The following is a 24323-nucleotide window of genomic DNA, read 5'->3' on the forward strand; positions in this document are numbered from 1 at the left end:
CACTGTGTCCTCCGCGGAGACCTTTATCAATCTGGTGCGTCAGATTTGTGTATGAGAGTCTGTCTTTCTGTCCTTTTCCCCAATCTGGCCACAGATCTTGAACTCTCTCCTAATGGTTACTTCTGGTGGTCTGTTCACAGGAGAAAATAACACATTTGACGAAGCAGGACCTGATCTTGGAGGTGTCCCGCTCATTCTGTCGCTCAGCCTCCTAACTTCATCATGTAGAGCTTCACTAGAAAGCTGGAGCTGTGAATATTTTTCAGCCAAACTCACTTCATCAGTTACTTTCTGACTGTCTGATCCTGTATTTTCTGTACTTTCCTTTGTTTCTGTGCTTTCAGTATTTCCATTTATCTTATCAACTGTTTCCAACATTGTCCTTAGGAAATGCCTTGCACTTTCCTGATCTTCGTCATTAATGACATCATCCATAGATTTGTTTATTTGTCTGATTAATGCTCGTCTTGTTATGACATTACCACTTTTGATTTTAGCTTCTTGACACACCTCTTTGAGCTGACTCAGCTGCATCAACCACAGTCTCTGCGACACGGTCTCTGCCAACTCCTCAAGCTCCATGGTGTCTGATGAAGCCGCGCCCCCTTAGCTGCGCGCGGACCGTCCCTGTAGCTGCGCGCGGACGTCTCCGTCAAATCCCGCTCCTTGTCACAATGAGCCCGACCTTAATCATCCCAGCGGTGCCTCCAATATTTGTTGCACACTTGGACATATGACATCCAGGCGTGTATGGTTTTTGAATGGTTTATATCAACTCACGGAAACTGAAAGCACAGAAACAGAACACACTCAGCAACATCACTGCAGACTTGCAGGCTGTGGATCTATCTGGCTAACTACTTTATACATATACATACAAACAACACATTGGCTTACTCTATCACTCTAACTACTTCATTCACCCTGGCGACATTCTGCACATTCACACAACTCTCATTCTCACAGGTTACAGGTGGTTACTACTGTTCCTCACTCGCTAGCATGACTCTGACGCACTATATACCCTTCGACACATCATCACATCACATTCACGCAACTCCGACATACATTCACATATTACATATTACATATTCGGATTACTGACGATGATCCCTGTCGCTACCTTTATATAGTTAATCACGTTTACTGACCTGAAAGCACAGAAACAGAACACACTCAGCAACATCACTGCAGACTTGCAGGCTGTGGATCTATCTGGCTAACTACTAGCGGAGGGTTTTCCCTCGCTTTCATCCAGAAGGACCCCTGAGCTGACCTGAGTGCCTGTACCATTGTTAACCCTTCACACACATGCATACACACACCAGGAGAATAATGACACAATTAACAATCAATAACAATACAAATACAATAAAATAAATATCAATGTGCAGTGTTACTGAGGGCCCCACACATGCAAAACACTGTCAGGGGCCGGATTTCTGGTCATCCAGGTGATGTGCAAGGTCCCATCCTCTATTTGCCAACTATATCCAGCAGGTGATGGAGCACTTATTTTTTGTTTGCGACAGGACCTCATTATTGCAGCCTGGTAGTTTGCCCGTTTGCAGTGCTGTTGGAGGGCATCAGTAGTTGGGGGAATGCATATTTCTGGCAAGGCTGATGATGCCATACAGAAAGCCTTGTACCTAGCTTCATTTACATTATCGGCAGCTGGCTGATCATATAAGTGGCACACATACTGGCAAAGAAGTGCAAATGTTGACTGCTCCAAGTAATAATAATAATAATCATTTATTTTATATAGCGCTTCTCAAGTCACTCAAAGTCGCTTTACAGTCCAGAGTCCAGTAGTCATACACACACACAGTCATACCGGTGGTGGAGCTACATCAGTAGCCACAGCTGCCCTGGGGCAGACTGACGGAAGCGTGGCTGCCAATCAGCGCCTACGGCCCCTCCCCCAATCAGCGCCTACGGCCCCTCCGACCACCACCAACATTCATTCACATCCATACGAACCGGGGTGAGGCTGCGGTGCATGTCTTTATGATGGTGGGGAAACGGAGGACCGGAGTAAACCCACGCAGACACGAGGAGAACATGCAAACTCCACACAGAAAGGACCTGGAACGACCGGGATTCGAACCCAGGGCCTTCTTGCTGCGAGGCGACAGTGCTAACCACTGAGCCACCGTGAGTACCTAAACTTTTAAAAGCCTTTAGGTACTCACCTTTCTCACATGCAACAGAAAATGTCTTTTTTTTCCCTTTGCCATAAAAGGCACTTGTGGAGTCACACCCAGAGAATGTGTGAATTCCGATCAAGGCTGAACACACACTGGTTCCGAGAGCTGATGACACCTTGGTAATGTCAATGGTTGACAGGGTCTCTGCAAAAACCAGCTCGCAGATGTTGCGCTTGGTGGGGATGTGAAACACCAGCTGGGGGAAATCACGAGCCAGCCTCTTCTTCAACATATCCTGTTCGCAACACAACAAAACAGTGACAATTAAGAGTCACAGGAGTATCATGAAAAGCAGAGAGTGGTGCAGGTGGTACAAGACATTACAGGCTAGAACCTATCTGCCATACAGCACATTTAACACCAAAGATGCCCAAGAAAGGCACACAACATCACGCACACACACACACACACTTCTCCTTGTTGCCAACTGGTACATGTTTGTGCAAACAGCAAGAATTAAAAACAGTTTCTCAGGCCTGTCACACATGTTGTGTAAAGCTGGACTTGCACATGACAAATCATAAGACGTGAGAGAAAAATGCATTGCAGTTACCTGTAGTTTGAAGCATCAAGACCTTCATTTGCTTTCACCAGTTCAATGAAGGCCTTCCTCAGCTGGCCCATTCTCAGCACCTCTTGGTTGACAAGCAGCCTTTGGCGAATGACCCTTTCACAGAATATCTTATATATGACATCAAACGTGGGCTCATTCCTAGAACACATATGAATGAGAAGGAAATAAACCAATATGTGTTGTGATTGTGTGCACATACAACAGAATGCGGATTGAATGTTTACTTGTGCAATGTTAAGTTAGTAGCTCCTTGAAATGCAATATAATAAATAACTTACTGGTCTTTCTCTGGTTTTTCAGGCCTCGTCAAAAACCGGGTGTACTGATTATAACAGCCTTTGTGGTACTGCACCTCCAGAGCCACACAGTCTTTGTCTTTTATATGCAAAAGAATACTTTGGTCCTCCTTCAACTCGGCAGCTTTCTGCAATTGGCCTTAACAAAACAAAAAGGAGAGCTCAATGAGTTTGTTGACATATCTCACACATAATTGTACCTTTCAGTCACTCAACCACAGTGTGTGTGTGTGTGTGTGTGTGTGTGTGTGTGTGTGTGTGTGTGTGTGTGTGTGTGTGTGTGTGTGTGTGTGTGTGTGTGTGTGTGTGTGTGTGTGTGTGTGTGTGTGTGTGTGTGTGTGTGTGTGTGTGTGTGTGTGTGTGTGTGTGTGTGTGTGTGTGTGTGTGTGTGTGTGTTTACCTGCTGTTAATGTTTCAGCCTTTGACAGAGTATCCCTTTGTCGTTTGCCTGCTCGGTTGACGAACTTCTCCTTCTTTCCACCTTTGCCATGGATTTTTTGTCCGTAAATCTACGGTAGCACGTGTGATGGAAGCCAGCATCCTCGGGAATATTGTCAAACTCCACATCAACACAGTGTTTGAAGTTCTCAGCCACGTCCCGAGACTCACCGTCCAACCCGAGCCACGTTTGTAGGCTTGTCCTGTATGTATTCCATCGTGTAGTGGTGAAATAATGTACCTCCTCGTGCTTGACTGAAGTAATATGCATCAAACAATGTTTGTTTATTTATTTATTAATATATTCCGGTGTATTTTCTTCGTCTTCCGTACTGCTCGAGGACGCCATTTTGCCATTCTGTTGACAAAAAGCAGCTCCCTCATTGGTGTAGACCGATCACGTGTCGAACCGTGCCACCACTCGTGACCAAGATCATATTACGCTCTGAAGAAACTAGTTCGGCATAAAACATAGTCGCATCGAGAATCGACGGCAAATTCAGCGACAAACTTTTTTTTGGTAGGTTAGCACAACTCGTTCTTTTTTATGAGCTAACGATTGTGTAGATGCGCGACTGTGGAGCGGGATTCATTTTCTAAAGGACTTTTCGATGTTCACCTTGCGGCCTAATAGGCACGGATATAGACCCATCTTCCAGCAATAATTCCTCCACTTTCAAAAGTCAAAAACATTATAGTAAAAAGCAACAATTATTTTGTACATTATATGAAATAATATTCGAGTGAAAATGAAAGTTAGTCACCTTAAAGCGGCGGCTCACATGACCGAGAATCCGCGGATGCGGCCCACATGACCCAGTCGGCCACCATAGTTTTCATTGAGATTCGAGCGCCAAGAGCGGCAGCCTTGATTCAGTGGCCTTCCGTCGAAGGAGGAGCACGTCCAAACCGACTGTTTGATTACACCAGTTTTTTGGTAAGTTCTAACTAAATATATATTGTAATCTTCTCGTACTGGATCTTAATAATCTACGTTGTTGTAAAATTTAAGATACAAATTCTGTAAACCGAATATTATCTGATACCTTGTTTGTGGGAAAGTTGCAGTCAGCGTCAGAAAAACACGAGGGCAAAATGCAAAACTGCCTCTAAGAAATTTAATGTGCCCCTGATATTACTCCCCATAATTTCCTCTAATAATTATATGGAAAACATTTCCCCCCTAAAAGAGATTCTTTTTTCAAGACCTTTATGGAAAGCATATTACAAAGAAAGTACACAGAAAAAAAGAGAGAGAGGGGGGGGAGGGGGCGAGAGGGAGGGAGAGACTACTTTTATGCGCTCCTCCCACCAAGAAGCCCTTTTAGGCCAGGTACCCAGCTGCAGCGGGGGAGGGTCGTCACACCCCACCCCTTAAGATTGTGGTCCTCACTGGCTCAAACTCATGACGGAGACAGCGGCTTTTGAAAGTATGATTGCCAGGGTTAAGAACAGTTTAAGCCAAACTGACCAAGCATGGAAAAGTCTGATGGCTTTTATTACAATTTAGAGGAGGGGTCAAATACTCAGGGGTCAAATTTGGGTTTTGAGGGAAATGCAAATATAGATGCAGGGTGGTGTATACACACTAACAAGTAAAAGATAATTAAGGGGGTGCCGGGGTTGTGTGTGTGTGTGTACTTGTTTTATGTTTATATTACTAAATGAATAAAAAAATAAGTGACAAAAAAAAGAAAAGATTGTGGTCCTCCCTGCAGGCGATCTCAAGCAGCCATCCGGAAACCTCCCCACCACACTTCGGTACCTAAATAATTTTAAGAGAGAAAAGAAAACCGCAACAGACTGGGAGAGACATTGCAGAGAGTAGCAAACACCGGGCATCCCGACGGTCTGCATTTAGGGGTTCTACACTGGAATGTTGCACGTTCCCTGCAATAAAACGGATGGTTGTCAATTCATGATACTCTCTCGTCTCGTAATTTAAATACTTAAAATACAAAACAAATTTTAAGAATAATTCACTTCATAAATAATGCTACACAATAAATAGAATGCTTCAATGGACACCATGATCGGTATTATTGGACCGGCAGACACTGAGTTCGGTGATCGGCACCAAACAACCTGATCGGAGCATCTCTAGTCTTTGCATATTTCACACAGGTGCTGTGAATGCCCCTTGCTCTGGTCCGATACATCTAAACTGTCTGGTTTCTCCAGATGTCGCTGCTTATGAGGGTAAACGTAGATGTGGCAATTAATACATTCTTGTCCATTGTTGGCCCAGGAGTTCCCGCTCATCCACCGCCTCTTGCATTCAGGGCATTTATATTCACCAAAGCACCTCTTCTTTCCTTGATACAGGGTCAGGCCTTCACTTTTGGGTCGAGCCGACTGGCCATCTTGGCGAAAATAGCCACGGGTTGCACTCCACCTCATTCTGGAGAACCTGGAGTTTGGGGTCCTGTTTTTGCTCTTTCTGAAGTTCATGGCAAGAGACAGGCAAGGGGAAAGCAGGCAATGGAAAAACAGACATCCCTTTCATTAGTGAACCCCGAAAATTCGACTCACCCCTGGTCCGGGTCATACCACGAGTCACAGCACAGGCAGCATGTACCGCAGAAGGCTCCGTGGGATTCTCGGACTCTACTTGGGAGGGTAAAGCATTCACCGATACGTCAGGCCACACCCGACTGCCAGCCACGTCATTCCCTAAAATGACCTGTACTCCAGCCATAGGTAGCGAAGGGCGCACTCCCATGACCACATTACCTTGCACCAGATTTGAGCTCAACGTCAATTTATGCTTTGCACCAAAAGACCGCCAAGCCCATTCCTCGGGCAGCAGCACTGGAACCAGTGTCCGTTTCTGAAGAAAAATTGAACACCGACTCCACAATGAACAATTCCAGAGCCCCCCCCCCCCCCCGAGTCTTTTAGAATCTTCACAGGTATTTTTTGTCTCACTTCCTAACCATCTGGGGGGGGGGGGGGATGGTGTGAGACAGACAGACAAACGACAATACGCGACATACAGTCACAATCACATACATGCACATGGACTGATGGGTAGGCAGTTGAGAAAAGATGTGTTTTGAGGCGGGACTGGAATGTGATGAGGGAATCAGAGTCTGGATTCAAGATTCAAGATTCAAGATGTTTTATTTGTCACATACACACACAGGGTGTGCAGTGAAATGAAAGTGGCAATGCTCAGCAGGAATGTGCAAGGGCAACAAGTACACACTATTTACAATAAAAAAACCACAATATTTACAGTAAGTGTGTGTGTGTGTGTGTGTGTGTGTGTGTGTGTGTGTGTGTGTGTGTGTGTGTGTGCCTAAGAGGGGCAGTTGTGTGGGTCTATGTGGGGGTCCTGGTGAGGTCGGAGTTCACAATCCTGATGGCCTGAGGAAAGAAACTCCGTCTCAGTCTCTCTGTTCTTGCAGCGTGACTACGGAGGCGCCTGCCTGACCGCAGCAGCTGAAACAGTCTGTTGTTGGGGTGGTGAGGATCCTTCATGATCCTGCCGGCTCTGGTTCTGCACCTCCTGGTGTACAAGTCCTGCAGGGTGGGAGTGGTTCCAATAGTGCGTTCAGCCGAACGCACTCTCTGCAGAGCCTTCCTGTCCTGAGCGGAGCAGTTGCCAAACCAGGCTGTGATGCTTCCTGTCAGGACGCTCTCTACAGCTCCAGAGTAGAAGGACTGAAGGATCCTCTGGGAAACTTTAAATTTCCTCAGCTGCCTGAGGTGGTAGAGGCGCTGCCTTGCCTTTCTCACCAGAGTGTCTGTGTTCGTTGACCATGTCAGATCCTCGGTGATGTGGACTCCCAGGTATTTATACCGCTCACCCTCTCCACAGTAGTCCCGTTAATCCCCAGTGGTGAGTACGTCCTCTGTTGTTGTGCCCTCCTAAAGTCCACAATCAGCTCCTTGGTTTTGGTGACATTCATGATGAGGCTGTTGTCCTGGCACCAGAGTGACAGATCAGCAACTTCCTCCAGGTAGGCCTTCTCGTCGTTGTCGGAGATCAGGCCCACCACCACTGTGTCATCCGCAAACTTGATGATGGTGTTGAGCTGAACCTGGCCACACAGTCATGTGTGTACAGGAGTACAGTAGGGGCTGAGGACGCAACCCTGGGGGATCCTGTGTTCAGGGTGAGGGGTTTGAGGTGTGTCTGCCCACCCTGACCACCTGTGGCCTGGCGGTCAGGAAGTCCAGGATCCAAGCACACAGGGGTGTTCAGTCCCAGCTCAATCAGCTTGCCAGCCAGTCTGGAGGGACTATGGTGTTGAAAGCTGAACTATAATCAATGAACAGCAGTCTCACATAGCCCCCTCTGGCTGTCCAGATGAGAGATTGTGGTGTGCAGTACCTGGGAGACAGCATCATCCGTGGATCTGTTTGGGCGATAAGCAAACTGCAGCGGGTCCATGGAGGAAGGAGGAAGGCGCAGATGTAGTCCTTTATCAGCCTCTCAAAGCATTTCATGACCACCGAGGTGAGGCCACGGTCGGTAGTCATTCATACATGCTGGAGAAGCATTCTTGGGCACAGGGACAATAGTGGATCTCTTGAAGCAGGCGGGGACCACGGACTCAGCCAGGAGAGGTTGAATATTGTGGTGAACACTGGAGCTAGCTGGTTAGCACAGGTCTTCAGTACTCGCCCAGATATGCCATCTGGACCTGCAGCTTTCCTGGTGTTCACCCTCAGCAGAGCCCTCCTCACACTGTGCTCGGTCACAGAGAGTGTGTGTTCATCCCCAGCGGTAGAACTCACCTCGGCTATGCTAACGGTGTTGTTGTTAGCCGGCGAGCTAGCGCTGTTGTTGCTAGCCTCAAACCGTGCATAAAATGTGTTCAGGTCGTCCGCTAGGGATGCGTCGGCACTCACCATTGCGCGGGGTCTGCTCTGGTAGTCTGTGATAGTCCGTAGCCCCTGCCATAGGCGCCTGGTGTCGCGCTGCTCCATCTGTGATTCCACTCTGTCTCGGTACCTCCCTTTGGCGTCCTTCACCGCCCTCCTCAGTCCATAGACCGCTGCCTTGTACTCGTCCATGTTGCCGGATACAAGACCGGAGTTATAGGCAGCAATGCAGGCGTTCACAGCTTCACGGATGGATCTATCAACCCACGGCTTTTGGTTAGGAAAGACCCTAACTTTTACCGTGGGGACGATGGTGTCCGCTAGCGGTGCTATGAGGCTCATTGCTACGTCCGCAAACTCGCTGACGTCACTGGAACTGGATTGGATCATGTCCCAGTCGATGACACGCAGAGCGTCCTGTAGCTCAGCCTCTGATTGGTCAGACCACCGCTTTACGTCCCTCGTCACTACCGCCCTCGCGATCCTTTGTTTGTACTCGGTAGCAGAAAAATGGCGGCATGGTCCGATTTGCGAGCGGAGAGAGAGACAGCCTTGTAGCCTCTCTTGAATGGCGTATAGCAGTGGTCCAACGTTCTTTCCCTCTGGTAGCACGTAATGTGCTGGTGAAAGTTCGGCATGACTTTTTTTAGGTTTGCCCTATTAAAGTCCCCAGCCACCACCACAGCCGCGTCGGGATACTTGTTCTGATGCCGACATAACACATCATGTAGGTCCGATAGTGCTACGTCGGTGTCCGCTTGTGGTGGTATGTAGACGGCTGTGGTGATGACCGAGCTGAACTCCCGGGGAAGGTAGAATGGACGGCATGAGATCGTCAGATGTTCCAGGTTCGGCGAGCAGGAACGAGAAAGAGTCTTAATGTCCTTGGGGTTGCACCACGTGTTGTTAGTTATGATGCAAACCCCTCCACCCTTAGATTTACCAGACTCTTCCGTTCTGTCTGCACGGAAAACAGAGAAGGACTCGGTTGGGCATATGACTCGATCCGGCACCAGCGGGGTCAGCCATGTTTCCGTCAGACAAAAGATGTTACAATCCCTCATGTCCCGTTGGAATCTGATCCTTGCCCTAACATCATCCATCTTATTTTCCAGAGACTGGACGTTAGCAAGAAGGATGCTGGGCAGAGGTGGACGGTGGGCTTGAACTCTCAGTCTGTTCAATTCCGCTCCGTTTCCCTCGATGTTTCGTCGTCTCCCGTAGTAGCGGCTCCACTGTTGTTGATGTGGTTCGCTCGTACGATCTCTGCCGGCCACGCTGGATCGATGGAAAAAGTGGACAAAAACCCTTGTTTTGCGCAAAAGTTTATGTCCAAAAGTGTGCTGCGGTCGTATGCTGTTAGTGCCGATGTGTGTGTGGCAAAGAAAATATTAAAAATAAACACAAAAACTAAAAGAGCGCACAATCTCCGCGGAGCTACTTCGACGGCGACTAGACACAGCCGCGCCATCATCCGCCCGTGTATGAGGAGTGAGTTCCAGAGCTTGGGAGCTGCCCTGGAGAATGCTCTGTCCCCAAAGCTGCGGAGTTTGGACATGGGGGTGGAGAGTAAACCAGCCGAGGTGGATCTGAGGGACCGTTGAGGTTTGTAGGGGGAGAGGAGTTCAGAGAGATAAGGGGGTGCAAGTTGGTGGAGGGCTTGATCTGGATTACAAGTTTTTAAATACCGGCCCCATGTCAGTAGTTGAGCCTGTCAGCTCCTGATCCAACCATGGATCCTCAACCACTGATTCAAATGAAGAAGGCTTCGTGTGTGCCCGCACAGCAGCAATGGCACGATATCTTTCACCGCCACGCAAAGACACAGCTGCACCAGACGCATCTGTAACCTTGCTGACTTCCCTTTCCTGAATGTAGGTAACTATACAGCCAGGCAGAGCATTCTTGAACTGTTCAAGCAAGATCAACTCAAGGTCCTCCTTAGTATCGACCTGTGACGCAGCACACCAGCGACTAAAGTGAGGAGTTAGGTCACGCCCAAACTCAACGTGAGACTGTTTTCTTTTTTGTGTGACCTGAAATGCTGCCGATAAGCTTTTGGTACCAGCCCATAATTCCTGAGTACAATAGTTTTGACCAACTGGTAGCTACCACTGTCATTAACACTCATGGCTGAAAAAGCCTCCTGGGCCTTGCCAGTATGCACACACTGCAGCAAGAGGGTACGCTCAGCATCTGATCAATTCCGAGCATCTGCTAAACGTTCGAACAATATAAAGAAAATGTCAGGGTCCCTTTCAGTGAAGTTAGGAACCAACCTCAAGCTAACAGAAACATCAAATGACAATAGCTCTCCCTTGTGTGAATCAGTCTTAAGCTTACCTTCACTCATAAGCTCCAGCTTGTATCGCTCCAACTCCAACTGTTGTCTCACCTGAGAACGTGCAATTTTAGCTTCCTGGAGACGTGCATCTTGCCTTGCTTTTTCAAATGCAGCCTCCTGGAGACGAGCATTTTGCCTTGTTCTTTCAAGCTCCATAGAATTCCTATGTTCCTCTTGCAAGAGTTGCCTTTGCTGCTCAAATGTTAAACTAACTCCACCAGCCACTTTGGAGACTTGACCTGGCTCACTCACACTAGGCAACACTTTTTTTTTCTCCAACAAGTGACCCTTCAAGGTGAACAACATCTCAACTTTACTGAACTTTTTAGAAAGCTCAATACTAAAGTGGTCCGCTAATTTCAAGATCTCCTCTTTTTTGAAAGAATTCAGCAAACCCTCATTGGGAGACAGCACAAAGTCTTCAATGGAAGCCATTTTAACAACTCGATCACAACAAAGCTTTAACACCAACCAAAATTTCCAACAGGCTGTTGTAAATAAGGAACCCAACTTCCCTGACTAACTGCCTAACCAGGTCTAACTTCCTACCTCATCCCTAGTCTTCATGCAGGCTAGTGTCAAGATGAATTAAGCACAAAGCCCAGTAACCCGGTTAACTTTCCGCAAGCTGAAAATCACCTAGACAGTCATGGAAGTGCCCCCGAGCAACTTCTCTAACCACTTGCTGCACAAAAATAACAAACAAACAAAATAAAGGGTCAATGAGACAGCTGGTGCCACTCATTGCTTATGCCTACCAGGAAAAGGGTTCCAAATTACTCATACCTGGCCCACTACAGCGAAACACTCGACCCAAAAGATCTGTGTGGAAAACTCCCTTTAACAAAAAATACCTTCAAATGATCCCGGATGAGCCCCCATTTGTTACCACCTGGCTCACGACTGGTCACAAAAAGGGAGGCCACACATTGATCTTTCAAACGAAACCTATTTATTGTACCAACCAAACACTACAAGAGGCACAAGGCGAGGCTGGTGCAGCAGGCCCTGCTGAGTGTGGGTGCGAGAGAGAGGACGACACTCCCCTTGGTACCGCCTTTTATGCCCTCTGGTAGCTCCTCCCACCAGGAAGCCCTTTTAGGCCAGGTACCCAGCTGCAGCGGGGGAGGGTCGTCACAGTCGTGGAACGCTCATTGCAGCGTATAATAATGATAAAACGAGATGACTCACACATATCTGCACTCGTTTTGTTTTGCAAGGGTTACCCGTTCTTGTTGTTTTTAAATGATATGAATCTGAGCCATTTATGTTTCCACATACAAGGATTCATGGCGTGTTGTGCGACAGACAACATTAACAGCAATCAATGACATCAACACAGATAAGAATTAAGAGGGGGTGCTGGTGAGAGTGCGCTCACCCGTGTGCGCCTGCGCGCATCACGGCAGAGCGCCGATGCCGGTGCGCTTGCACGCTCATGAGCCGAGAAGTGTTGACAGGGGGGTGACTTCAATAGTTGGTAGACGAAAATTACAGGGTGGCGGGCGGAGATTTATAGGGATTTAGTGTATATATAGTGAGTTATAATGGTAGGGGAAACACTGTATATATATATATATATATATTGGGGCTGTCAGCGTTAACGCGTTAATCTATGCGATTAATTTGGCCGTGATTAACCCACTAAAATATTTTAACGCAACTTTGTTTACTTCCGGTGTGCGTTGAAGTTGTTGCACTCCTCTGAGTGTCAAACCGCGGCAGTCCGCCTCCTTCCTCCCGTCTGCTCCTCGATATTCACAGAGAAACATCGGGCGACGTAGGCGTAGCCAGTAGGCTGGAACATGGCATGTCTGCAGGGAGGTGTTGAAGATGTCTGACACCGGAGACAGCTGGTCAGCACTGCTTCAGGGTGGAGGGGGAGACAGAGCCCGGGCCCGCTGCTTTTCGGGGGTTCTGCTTTTAGAAAACCCTATTAACGTCTCTCTTGAATAGAGGGGGTCGTCACTGGGGAGAGGTGTTGGGATGGGTGGTACAGAGGCATGAGCTCCCTGATGGGAGGGGGGCTGGTGGTCGGGCTGAGGGGGATGGCGTCAGGACTAGGGATGGGTATCGTTTGGGTTTTTTCCGATACCGGTACTTTTAAAACGATACCGGTGCCTGAACCGATACTTCTTTTTTTTAAACGCACAATGAGGACATTAAAAGTCCCTGTAGAAGCCGATATCATGGAGCACTGACAAACAACGGATATCAGACTGTTAACATACATAATATATGTTCTCCATGATATGATGTGATATGTATCGTCATGTGCAGCCCTTATAGGGTTAATCCTGTCACTGTGTTGATGGGCAAAGAGAACAACCAATCAGAGGGACTGAAGATGACACGTGACAAATAAAGTTTTGCTTCTGACAGCGAGAGTTACACTGAAACAAAGTGACGCCCCACGGTCTTTATTCCTCCGTCATTATATTCCCGGTAACACCGGGTATACGGCCGGGACCGCTGGACATCAACACATCTGCTAGCAGACTGTCACGCTCGTAGCTAGCTACGAGCTAGCTTAAACATGGTTATAATGGCTAATTTATTATTTCTTGGCGTACTTTTATGAATGCAAGACTTGCAATCAACGTTACGGTACTAATCTGAGTTCGGGCTGCTCGTCATAATCGGTCTCCACGTGTTCAGGGGGACCGGTGACGGCCTCCCCATGCCTCCAGCCTGACGCTGGTGTGCTCGACACGGGTTCACGCAGTCACACACGGCGCAGCCTCCGCTGTCAAAGTTAAATATGATAGGCTATCGTAACCTGCTGACAGGGCGGAGTCACCACAGAAGTTCACAACAATAGTTTTTTTCAATTTCAATCGGCTCAGGCACCGGAAAGAAGCACCGGAATGTGCGTTGCGTTTCGGTCCGGGTAATACCGGTTGTATTGGCACCGGGTTTCGGTACCCAACCCTAGTCAGGACTGCCCCATTGTCTTTCCAATCTACAGTAGAACTCGTTCAGTCGTCTGCCAGGCGGAGGTCATTCATGGAGTTTGGGGTTTGGGGCTTGTAGTTGGTGATCTGTCTGAGCCCTCTCCACACAGAGGCAGAGCCACTTGCTGAGAGCTGCTAGTGTACAGTCGTTGAGCGTCCCTCCCTGCCCTGCTACACCTGTATTTTGACTGTGTACACGTCCTTGTCCCCACTACTAAATGCCTGGTTCTTTTGCCGCCTTAGCTTCCTGAGTTTTGCTGTGAACCAGGGTTTGTCATTGTTGTAACTCACCCTGGTGCTGGTTGGAACACAGCTGTCCTCACAGCAGCTGATTTATGAGGTTACATCCTCTGTGTAATCATCCAGACTCTTGGTAGCAGTCCTGAAGACATCCCATGCAGTGTAAAACTCTTTATTGACCAATATTTTAGTTTTTCACAGGTTGCACTTTATTATTATCTTGAATGTATTCAGTGCAAAACAGGTTAATTGCAGCCACAATAAGCTAATCTTTGCCAAATAGTAGTTCTCTTTTGCACAGATGTAATTGTATTCTAATAAAGTAACTAGGGCTGCAACAACGAATCGATAAAAATCGTTTATTAAAATAGTTGGCAACGAATTTCATTATCGATTCGTTGTGTCGCGCGATCATTACGGCGCTCAATAAGTCACGGAGTATAAACAAAGTTGATTTGAGCGCAGAGCGGCGCAGGAGAAACAAGAGCGGAGTGGAGGAAGAGGAGAGACGGAACGCTGCGTTGTGAGAGCCAATCAGCGCTGAGCTGCTCCTCTGTTGATGAATCTAATTGGCTGCTGCTGCTCACGTGGCGCTGGATGCGGAAGTCATTCACGTAGTCGGAGACATTCACGGAGCTGTGTGCGCCTCCGGGTGACGTTATGAACCCAGACACCAGGGCGCTACATGTCACGACGTGTGTGGCATTTCCACAAGAGTATAACGTAAGCGTGGTTATTTATTCCGTGGCGGATAGCGGAAAATATTTTCCACGGAGAAAGGCAACGGAGATAAGCCACGCGCTTCGCTGTGGCGCTGCGCGTGCAGACATTTAACGGAGCGAGCAGCGCGGCGCCTGATCGCTCTTTTAATGAAGTATCGATTCTAAAAATATGCTAAATCACATCGTTTTTAACGTACGGGTACTTTGTTAGTATCGCTACACCGTGCAGCATGACAGCAGCAGGTGTAGCGGACTAACATTCAAGCTAACCTAACTTCCCAAACGCTGTCGACATCTGCACGCTGATTGGCCGAGACGCGACACGTCCCATCAAAGATGTTTTATTGCGAAGAGCACCACTCCACATTTTTACCGGGTCTCACTGCAATCTCAACGGCAGCGGGCCAGGTGGAAAAAGAAAAAAAATCTGAACGTGTCTCTGATATTGTTCAGGGGGCCGGTCCAAATGGGGAGGCGGGTCGTAGTTTGGGGACCACTGCTCAGGAGAGTAAAGCTGTCAGTCTGTTTGTGACGGTTCATCCACATGCTGACCAGTGGGTCTCCAGGACCTTTCCATGACTAAACCAAATTTCCATGATTAACATTTTGTGAAAACTCTGTCTATACGTGACAAAGTGAGATGTATTAATTAAACTAACAATGAGAATTCCAAAGCATACCGTATATATACCGTGTAAATTAAAATGTGAATAAAACAAATTTTCATTACTTTTCCAAATATTTTGGGATTTTATTTTGTTCAATTACTTTTCTAGGCCTACTAATAGCCATTTAAATTTCATGACTTTTCCAGCTTTTCCATGACCGTCCGGACCCTGTTTTGAATAAAGGGTTGAAAATTAAAGTTTTTTTTATTTTTTTATCCGATTAATCGATAAAATAATCAACCGATTAATCGATTATCAAAATAATCGTTAGTTGCAGCCCTAAAAGTAACTGAAAACATTTAATTTGTTTTTGTCTGGAGTAATCTGGTTTAATTTAAAGTGATTGCAAAGTAATTCTATTATTTGAAAAAGCACAGATGGAGGAGTCGCAAAACAAAACATTTCTTCAAGAAAGTCGAACTACAAAAGTGCCACTGAAGTGCTAAACTGTGTTTTAATCCAGATATAGTCTGAAAAGATGTGTTTTTAGTTTCTGGTGGAAGATGTAGAGACTTCCTGATGTCAGTGGGGAGCTCATTCCACCACTGAGGAGCCAGGACGGGAAACAATATTGATTTTGTCGAGCGATTAGCTTGAACTGCAGGAGTCACAAGTCGATTGGTTGTTGCCGAGCGGAGTGAACGTGCTGGGGTGTAAGGTTTGACCATATCCCGGATGTAGACAGGGCCCGAACCAATCGCAGCACGGTACGAAATAACCAATGTTTTGAAGCGGATGTGGGCAGCCACCGGTAACCAGTGACGAGAGCGGAGTGGTGTGGGTGAATTTTGGGAGGCTGAAGACAAGTCGAGCTGCAGAGGTCGGATGGCCTTAGCAGGTAGACCTGCCAGGAGAGAGTTACAGTAGTCTAGGTGGGAAATGACCAGAGCCTGGACCAGAACCTGTGCCGAGTAAGAATAGGACGTATTCTCCTGATGTTGTGCAGCATGTACCTACAGGAATGTGTTGTCGGAGTAATGTTGGCCGTCAGGGAGAGTTGACTGTCGAGTATCACCCCGAGGTTCCTGGCAGTCAGGGTAGGGGCCAACACAGAGTTGTTGAAGGTGGTAGTCAGGTCGTGGGTGGGAGAGCCTTTCCGATATTTCTATAAAAATTCATCATGGACCATTTTGTTACAATTTTGTAGGGGCGGTGGGGCGTGGCCATCTTTCTTCCTCCGAAGTGGGGCGCGACAGGTTTGAGAACCACTGCATTAGCCTAAAGTAGTGACAAAACACTTTATCTGTGGTATTGGTTGCTTGGATATGAGTTGCTGATTATACAAATATGTGATAGGGCATCATGACAATTTAAATTGTACAACATCAGTTTACTATTTGATTATTATGTGTCTAATTGGCCTCAGCTGCTGGCTGAAGCCAATCGGTGTGTGATTAGCCCTCAGCTATATAAGCTGGAGGGGAGATGCAGAGCAGTGGCACAGTCTGCGGTAAATACAGCATGTTACCAAACAGAACCTCGGTGTTGGCTAGTCCTTGGTGCTTTGGGGGGAAACCTACGGGTGACTGCATGGAACATGTCACACTAATATTATTTTAGTCATATGTATTGTTATTAATTCTGTTGATAGTTATACATTCCTTTAATATGATGCACATTAGCTTCTGTTTGGTCTCTTCAGTTTTGTTTTGTGTATCAGACAAATACTGTTTGGATAAGTTTCCTAAAATGTCATGCCACACCCAAACATGCATGAAAAGACTAAAGACCATCTTACGTGGTTGGTTTTATTGCTTTGTTTTTCGTAAATCACAATGCACATCGTATTGACAATGAGGATTCCATGTGTACTGTAACTGTTAATAATTTGTATAACATTTTCTTGTTGGTAAGATACTAAATCACCTTTTCTGTGTCATTAAAACTCAGCCAGAAAAACAAGAACAAATGGAACCTCCCCTCGATCAACCTTTGAAGACCACAAATAATGGACAAATGGACAAAGTTGTCCCGGTAATTCTCCCGAGTCCATACTGATTTACATGGGTTTGACAATTGCATCTAGCTGTGTGTCTTTCAAAGGAAATCCATGAAAAAGTAACATCAATGCAAAAGTTAACGCATGCCTTCTGTAATGCATTGCTATTATTGATGACATTTACATCTGTTATCTCAAGGAAGAAACGGACGACCCGAATGGGGAAAGCGGACAACCCCCTGATGTACACACTGCTGCAGAGGTTTGTCATATTTTATTTTCTATCTGTGTTGGATAATATACACAGAAGCTTATTTTTCTTCATTTTTATCTCACTTTTGTGGCACATCTTGGTTTTTGTTAAATGATTCAAACCAATTTTTTTGTCCGTTTTTGACATGATATAACACGGTTTAAGTTGTGTCTGTCTCTATTCGTCAGCCCTGTGTTGAACTGGAGACCTCAGGTTGTACACCGCCTCTCGTCCAAAGTCCAGAGGGATCGGCTCCAGTCCCTCACGGCTCTAAATAAATGGGTCAATGGATGGATGCTTTAAAAGTTTTGCTATAACAGAATATAACATTTGTTTCTGTAATTAAATTCATTCCTAGGAAGAGGAGCCACATGAAACTCATACTTCCGTGTGGTGCTGGGAGAAGGAATCCACAACAATTACCTGCAATAAAGCAAGAACTGTTGAGAACTTGCTGAAGAAGAGTCGACGGTTCATGAAATTTTTGGCAAAAACAAAAACAAAGAGCTCGTTATTGTCAGAGATGGGAAAGCTATCAGTTCACACTTTCCATGCAGCTTAATCGGAAAAAATGAAACACTGACTATCAAGTATCTTACAGCTGTTGACAAGCTGGAGCAAATTGTTACTCGTTCTGATCGTTGTCAAAGAAAGGGGCCATCTAGGAAGCTTGTGATGTTTCATTTAATGACGCGCGGAGGTAAAAGTCTGCTAACTAAGATTATGAGAAACTGTAAAGAATATATATTATAGTTAGCATAGCTTAGTATTGTTTGAATATAGATTATGTGTAAAATAGAAACACTGGGTGAGGTTCTGTGAGCCCCCCTCCTCCTCACCCACACATTCCGGAGGTGATCACTAGACAAAGAGCTCTCTATACTCTCATAGACAACTGAGGGTCCAGATGCGGCCATTATTCTCCTTTTAGACACTCGAGGTCAGCCACTGACCTCGGACCTGACACACACACACATGTCCTTCCTCTGACCCACACACACACACGTGGGAAGAAGCCCCCCCCGGTGTGTGAACGACCTTCGGAGACGATCCAGGCCTCATCCCTGAAAAGATAAGGCCTGAAGGGAATCTTCTTACCAGACAGGGGACATTATATCAACACATCTGTCCTCTCCTTCACCCCTTCTAGTTTACATATATTCATGAGCTGGCCACAACATCCAATGAAGGGACGGCAGAGGCAGGAGCGGGCAACAAGAACCAATGAGAAGACACCGCCCCCTTATGCTCCTGTCCAATCAGAACTGTTCCTTTCATTCTATTTAAGATGGCCGCTCACTCTGAGACGCCATCCCTTTTGCAGCCTGAAGCCATAGGTGATAGGTTTGGATTTGGGTCCATGCGCATGAAATATCTACTTGTATCCTGATTTCTGAATAAAACGCTTATAGATGTAACGTAGAAGTCTACCGCTATTTCTTCCAGTGAGTCCTGTCCAGGTGGTGTGATGTTGTCCAACTCCAACAAATGGTAGCAGACGAATGGTTGTGAAACCCGGTCCAGAAGACCTGAGAAGGACGAGCACGAGAGACCCCCGGACGGACCACTGCGTTCAAGGCCCACTCCAAGAACCCTGATCAAAACACCGGTGTACAAAATAAGGTAGGACTGAACCTATTCATTTAAATCAGTCAGATTGAATACTCTAAATTTGATCAGGAGTATTGGAAGTGAGTATTGAAACTGCAAAATGTTTTGACTTGATTTAAAATTAAAATAAAGCGTAAAAAGGGAAATCACGATACAGTTTGACATAAAGACCTCAGGGAGGCATAGAAAGACTTCATAGGAAGCGGTCTGGGGCGAAGGCGGGTCAGGGCCATGCGTAGAAAGACTTCATAGGAAGCCGGTCTGGGGCCGAAGGCGGGTCAGGGGCCCGCGTAGAAAGACTTCATAGGAAGCCGGTCTGGGACGAAGGCAGGTCAGGGGCCCCACGTAGAAAGACTTCATAGGAAGCCGGTCTGGGGCCGAAGACGGGTCAGGGGCCCGCGTGAAAGACTTCATAGGAAGCCGGTCAAGGGGCCGAAGACGGGTCAGGGGCCCGCACGTAGAAGACTCTACAGAGAGCCGGTCAGGGGCCGAAGTCGGGTCAGGGGCCCGCATCAGAACACATGTGTAATGCATAAACTGTGAATGAATGTTGAATACCGGTGGTGAATAAGTGTTGTCAAAGTGGAATCAACAAAGCAGAGTCGAAACCTTACGGTGTCAACGCAAGCTCTAGCCTGTTGAATTGCACGAGTGATAAATAAGGATTTATTGTTTTGAAAGGCACGCTGCCGAGTAAAGAACACATTGTATGGCGATTATGTACTACGTTTAAAAACAGTTACGAGTTTGAGATTGAGGAGGATACGGAGAAACAAAGAGGTAACTCCGCTTAAACAAGAGCAGAAAACGTAAACAAGGAGGAGACGAACTGCTGCGCGTCCCCGCGGAGTGCACGCGCCGCCACAGACAGAGCCGCCCCTCTCCACTTAGCTGCGCGCGCAGCTACAGCAGGCTCCCTGAGCGAGCTAAAGTTGAGAGCAGCACGAGAGCAGGACAGTGACAAAAGGATTCCTTTTAAAGATAAGATATAGTGTTGGGTTTACTATTGATTTTAAGAAACAATAGTGGTTATTATTACAGTAATGCCGTCGGCATTTAGTAATTGATTTCCCATCACTGTGTTAGTACTGAGTTTTTATTTGTTTATTTTTTGATTGACAGTTTTAGAGAACAGTGTTGGGTTTACTGTTTTTCCTTTGGGAAAAGACAGTGGTTATTATTACAGTCGTCCGTTGGATGTACGAGTAATCGATTTCTCATGAGCTGTTAAGAAACTGACACCTATGTATGCGATGTGCAAATGTTTTGTTTTTTCCCCATAAGCTGACACCTATGTATGCGATGTGCAAATGTTTTGTTTTTTCCCCATAAGCTGATAAAGTGTGTGAACATCACCTTTCTGTCTGAAACATAGTTTTTTAATAAATACGTATTTTTAATATTAACAGAAAACGGACATTTGCAGATACCCAGATAAAGATAAAAGAACACAACAACACATAATGACGAGCCCACCCATAGGAGAGATGACAGTGCGAGATTGGTTGAAAGAACGAGTGAAGGACAGAGCAGGCCTGAAGTGGGCAGAAGTAAGCAAAGTATTCAAAAGAGTAGAAGGAAGTTGGATACAAAGGGGATGGTTAAGACCAAACAATTCTCCCCAATGAGGAAGAAAGAGAAAGCATGAGGAAAAGCATAGACAAGGATGTAGAAGATGCAAAAGACAGATATAACCAGATAAAAAAGGGTGTGAGCACAATTTCAACCCGTAAAAAGGCTAAAGTAGAAATAACAGAGGCTGAGGAAGAGAAGCAGGTCAAACAATGGGCCCTCGAGGAACTGGAACGTAAAACAAAATCCATAAGAGACGGCAGGGTAGAGAAAGCTCAGCAGCAGGACAGCAGGTTATACCCAAACCTAAAGAACACTGATCTAAAAATAGACAGCAGAGCAGGCCCGACAGCGCCTCCATCATATCATTCAAGCAACCCATTCATACAGATGCCGGTAATAGAAGTGGCAGATGGAGGAATAAAGGCCTCCATCTCAGGCATCGTAACACTTAATGCAGTGCAGGGACAGGTGAATGCAGACTTTAAATCCAGAACCACAGATGACAATGAGAGACTAAGCGACTTGTCAGGGACAACAGAAGGACTGGAAGACATGACTGGACATACAGAAAAAAGACTAAGTGACCAACAAGCACACGGTGAGCGTGAACAGAGAACCCTCCTTCAAACAGGCACAAGCCATCCAATCACACAGCAAACTAGCACACCAACAACGGTCGAGGTTGAGAGAGAACAGCTGGCCAAGAACAATAGAGAACGCCTCCAGAGGAGACACAGCTTAGGGGAGGAGCCTGAACCACGCCAAGGCCTCACAGGAGAGATGCTGACCTTAATGATAGAAGAACTTGATAGACAGGAAAGAGAGAGAGAAATCAGAGGAAAAAGAGACAGTCAGCAGAAATCAGATAGTGACATAAACAGAAGTGACGAAACTAGGTCAGCAGAGGGAGACAGTGAGCCAGAAGAGCATGATGACCAGCCTAGAGCAGGTGACACACCACTAGGAAAAGCTGTCAGCTACAATGTGGGCGGCAGACTTGAACTCTCTCCTCCCACTAACACCTCCCCCCTCAGAACCAGGTCAGGTCATCAGTATGGAAGAAGCCGCTCGCAGGGCGCACCTGTCTACAGGGACCCCATTTTTCCTGACCTTTCACCTGTCAGACAACTCCCTTTGGTGCAAGCCCCCGGGCATGCCGCTGGGGTCATGGATTATGTTCCATACTCACCCGTAGACACAACAGCAGTACTGACAACATTACCCCCCCTGATGAACGGGGCTGATGAGTGGATTGCAGCACTTAAAGTGGCCACTACTGGAACAGACTTGGCTCTAGGTGACTTTCGCCGCTTTCTGGCAGGATGTGTGGGTGAAGCAGCCGCACAAACAATTTGGGAAAAGATAGGGATCACAGAGAAACACCCACATAACATGATTCAGAATAGATTCCAAGAAGCACTCTACGGAGCATTACGAGGAAAATACCCCAGTAAACACACAGCTACCATGATCGAGGATTTTTCCTGGAACACAAGAGTCCCCAGTTGCATTTATGGCCAGGAGTGAAGCCATATGGAGAAAGGCATTTGGAGAGGAACATACACAAACACCCCCAACCAGAAAGATGTATCGAGCCATGGTCATTAAGGGACTGCCAGACACCGTGCAGGCTCAGCTAAAGAATGTAGTGGGACTAAAAAATTTGTCCCAGGAAGTGTGGACTGATAATGTAATGCACTTCCTAGAAAGCGTAGCTCCAGAGGTCCCAGAGCCTACAAATGCAGAAACTCTAAAGTTAGAGCTACTGAGACTACAGATTCAAAATGAAAAGAAAATCGCAGCAGATAACACTAAAATAGCCAAAGATGACAAAGTACAGAAGCAGCTGGTAGCCACACAAGAACAGTTAGCAAGTGTACTGGGATCCATGCAGGAAGATCCAAAAATAGCTCCTGTCATACAGGCAGTACAACAACAAGTAGCCCCCCTCCCTCCTTTCTACCCTCCCCAACCCACATGGTCCCCACAGATGATTCCCCAGCCGTTGAATAACGGATGGTACAGACAGACTGACGACACACGGCACCATAACGACTCCAACTATGTACCTGGTAAAGGAGGCAGGACAACAGGCCCATACAATTGCTACTACTGTAATGAGCCAGGGCACTGTGCCAGAAACTGTAAGAGGAAGAGGAAGAGGAAGATACAGAGGAGGAAGTTATGGAGGACCTGGAGGGTACAATGGACCCCAGGGAACCCCTGTTCAACAACAGCAACAGACTCCCCCTCAACAGCCCCCCCCTCTGCAGCAGACTGCAGCACAACCACAATACATCATAGTCTGTATCCAGCCCCTCCTCCAAATCCATAAGCACTGATCTATCAACAGCCACAGCAAGCCACGTTTGCACCGCTTCAAGATAATATGCATAAAAGAAGCCCGCTCAGGAGTAAGAGGAGTAACTACTGGGGCAACGGAGGCTTTAGACGAGCATTAATAATTTTTAATTATAGTCAGGCTGGACATTGGGCTAATTTTTGTCCTTATCCACCACAGGGTTAAGCAGTCTCAGTCAGAACCACTTCAGTACTCTCATAATGTCTAACCCCGCCATAACAAGCACCCAACACATAGCCACAGCCACAAGGCAACAGTGATCCACGGCACCAGGCCCGGACCAGAGACACAGAATTAGGCGTGCCCAGATCCAACAGCTGACAGCGAACTGTACTCACTGAACAGAAATGTGCCACACCCACTAGTCACCCAATGATTCAACTGGAGACTAAAGAGACACTGAACAGGAAGCAAAGTGTCCGGTGGGACAGAGTAGATGATGATGACATCACACCTGCATGACAACAGCCTGCAGTGGAGACTTTGGTTCAAAGTCCTGCATCCCTACTCGCCACCAGGGGACCAAAGACATTGTGCCCTTAACTCCTCCTTGATACAAGATGAGATCTGAATTCCTGAGGGACTGCCTGCAACACGAGATTGAGGTTCGTGAAGACCCAGCTGAGGAGGCTTGGAGATCTATGCACTGAACAAGGAGTAGCAGCGGCCGGTGAATGAACACCAGAGTTGCAGATTGAATGCAATCGTTGACACCGCAGCTCCACGTCACAGTGTTTGTCCAGAGTGGAGGCACAGAGAAGAACAATGGTGAAAGCAGAGGCTGATGCTACGGACTGAGTGCACAAAAACAAATTAAACGCTGGCATTACTCCACATTTGAGAAACATTAAAGAACTGCACACATCGGAGGTCCAGTTATTATTAAGAGACACATGTTTAGACACATGCTTAGCCACACACACATAGAGAGAACACTGATCATGGGGACACTGACAACATGCTTAACTTATTTTTCAGACATTTTTAGGACTGAAGGGTGAACTGATGTGTGACTGATTCTGATAGCTCCCATAGAGGTAGAGTTAAAACTGCGCGATTCCAATTTAATCATCACCAGCATCCCTTAAGGATGGAACAGACTAGATATATTTTTAAATCATAGAATGGTTGTTATAGGCAGGTGTACTGGAGAGGACGAGGCGCCTGGAATACATTAATTAATTAAATTTCGTAAAACTTGGAAAATGGGCCTTGATTTGGGGCCAATAAATAAATGTGTAACCCGTTCTTTAATAATTAGGCCGACTTATTATGACATTCCTTACCCAAGCACAATGATGACG

At 46.6% G+C, this 24323-nt stretch overlaps 1 protein-coding gene across 1 annotated transcript; it reads right to left on the reverse strand.

Moving 5' to 3' along the window:
- Positions 1-1143: 1143 nt before the first annotated feature.
- Positions 1144-3736, reverse strand: LOC130191667 (uncharacterized). Its single transcript, XM_056411320.1, has 6 exons — positions 3698-3736; positions 3481-3589; positions 3063-3219; positions 2802-2922; positions 2034-2445; positions 1144-1151 (listed from the first exon to the last, which is right to left on the reverse strand). The coding sequence occupies exons 1-6, from the start codon at positions 3734-3736 to the stop codon at positions 1144-1146; spliced, it is 846 nt and encodes a 281-aa protein (XP_056267295.1).
- Positions 3737-24323: the final 20587 nt, after the last annotated feature.

This window comes from Pseudoliparis swirei, chromosome 3 (genome assembly GCF_029220125.1).
Source record: "Pseudoliparis swirei isolate HS2019 ecotype Mariana Trench chromosome 3, NWPU_hadal_v1, whole genome shotgun sequence".
NCBI classification, from domain to species: Eukaryota; Metazoa; Chordata; class Actinopteri; order Perciformes; family Liparidae; genus Pseudoliparis; species Pseudoliparis swirei.

Excerpts from the sequence above, each read along its gene's own strand:
- LOC130191667 (XM_056411320.1), bottom strand. The coding sequence starts at position 3,736 with ATGGAATACATACAGGACAAGCCTACAAACGTGGCTCGG. Across the intron at positions 3,590-3,697 it reads AGCCTACAAACGTGGCTCGG|ATTTACGGACAAAAAATCCA; the intron begins GTTGGACGGTGA and ends GTGCTACCGTAG. Across the intron at positions 3,220-3,480 it reads GGCTGAAACATTAACAGCAG|GCCAATTGCAGAAAGCTGCC; the intron begins GTAAACACACAC and ends TGTTTTGTTAAG.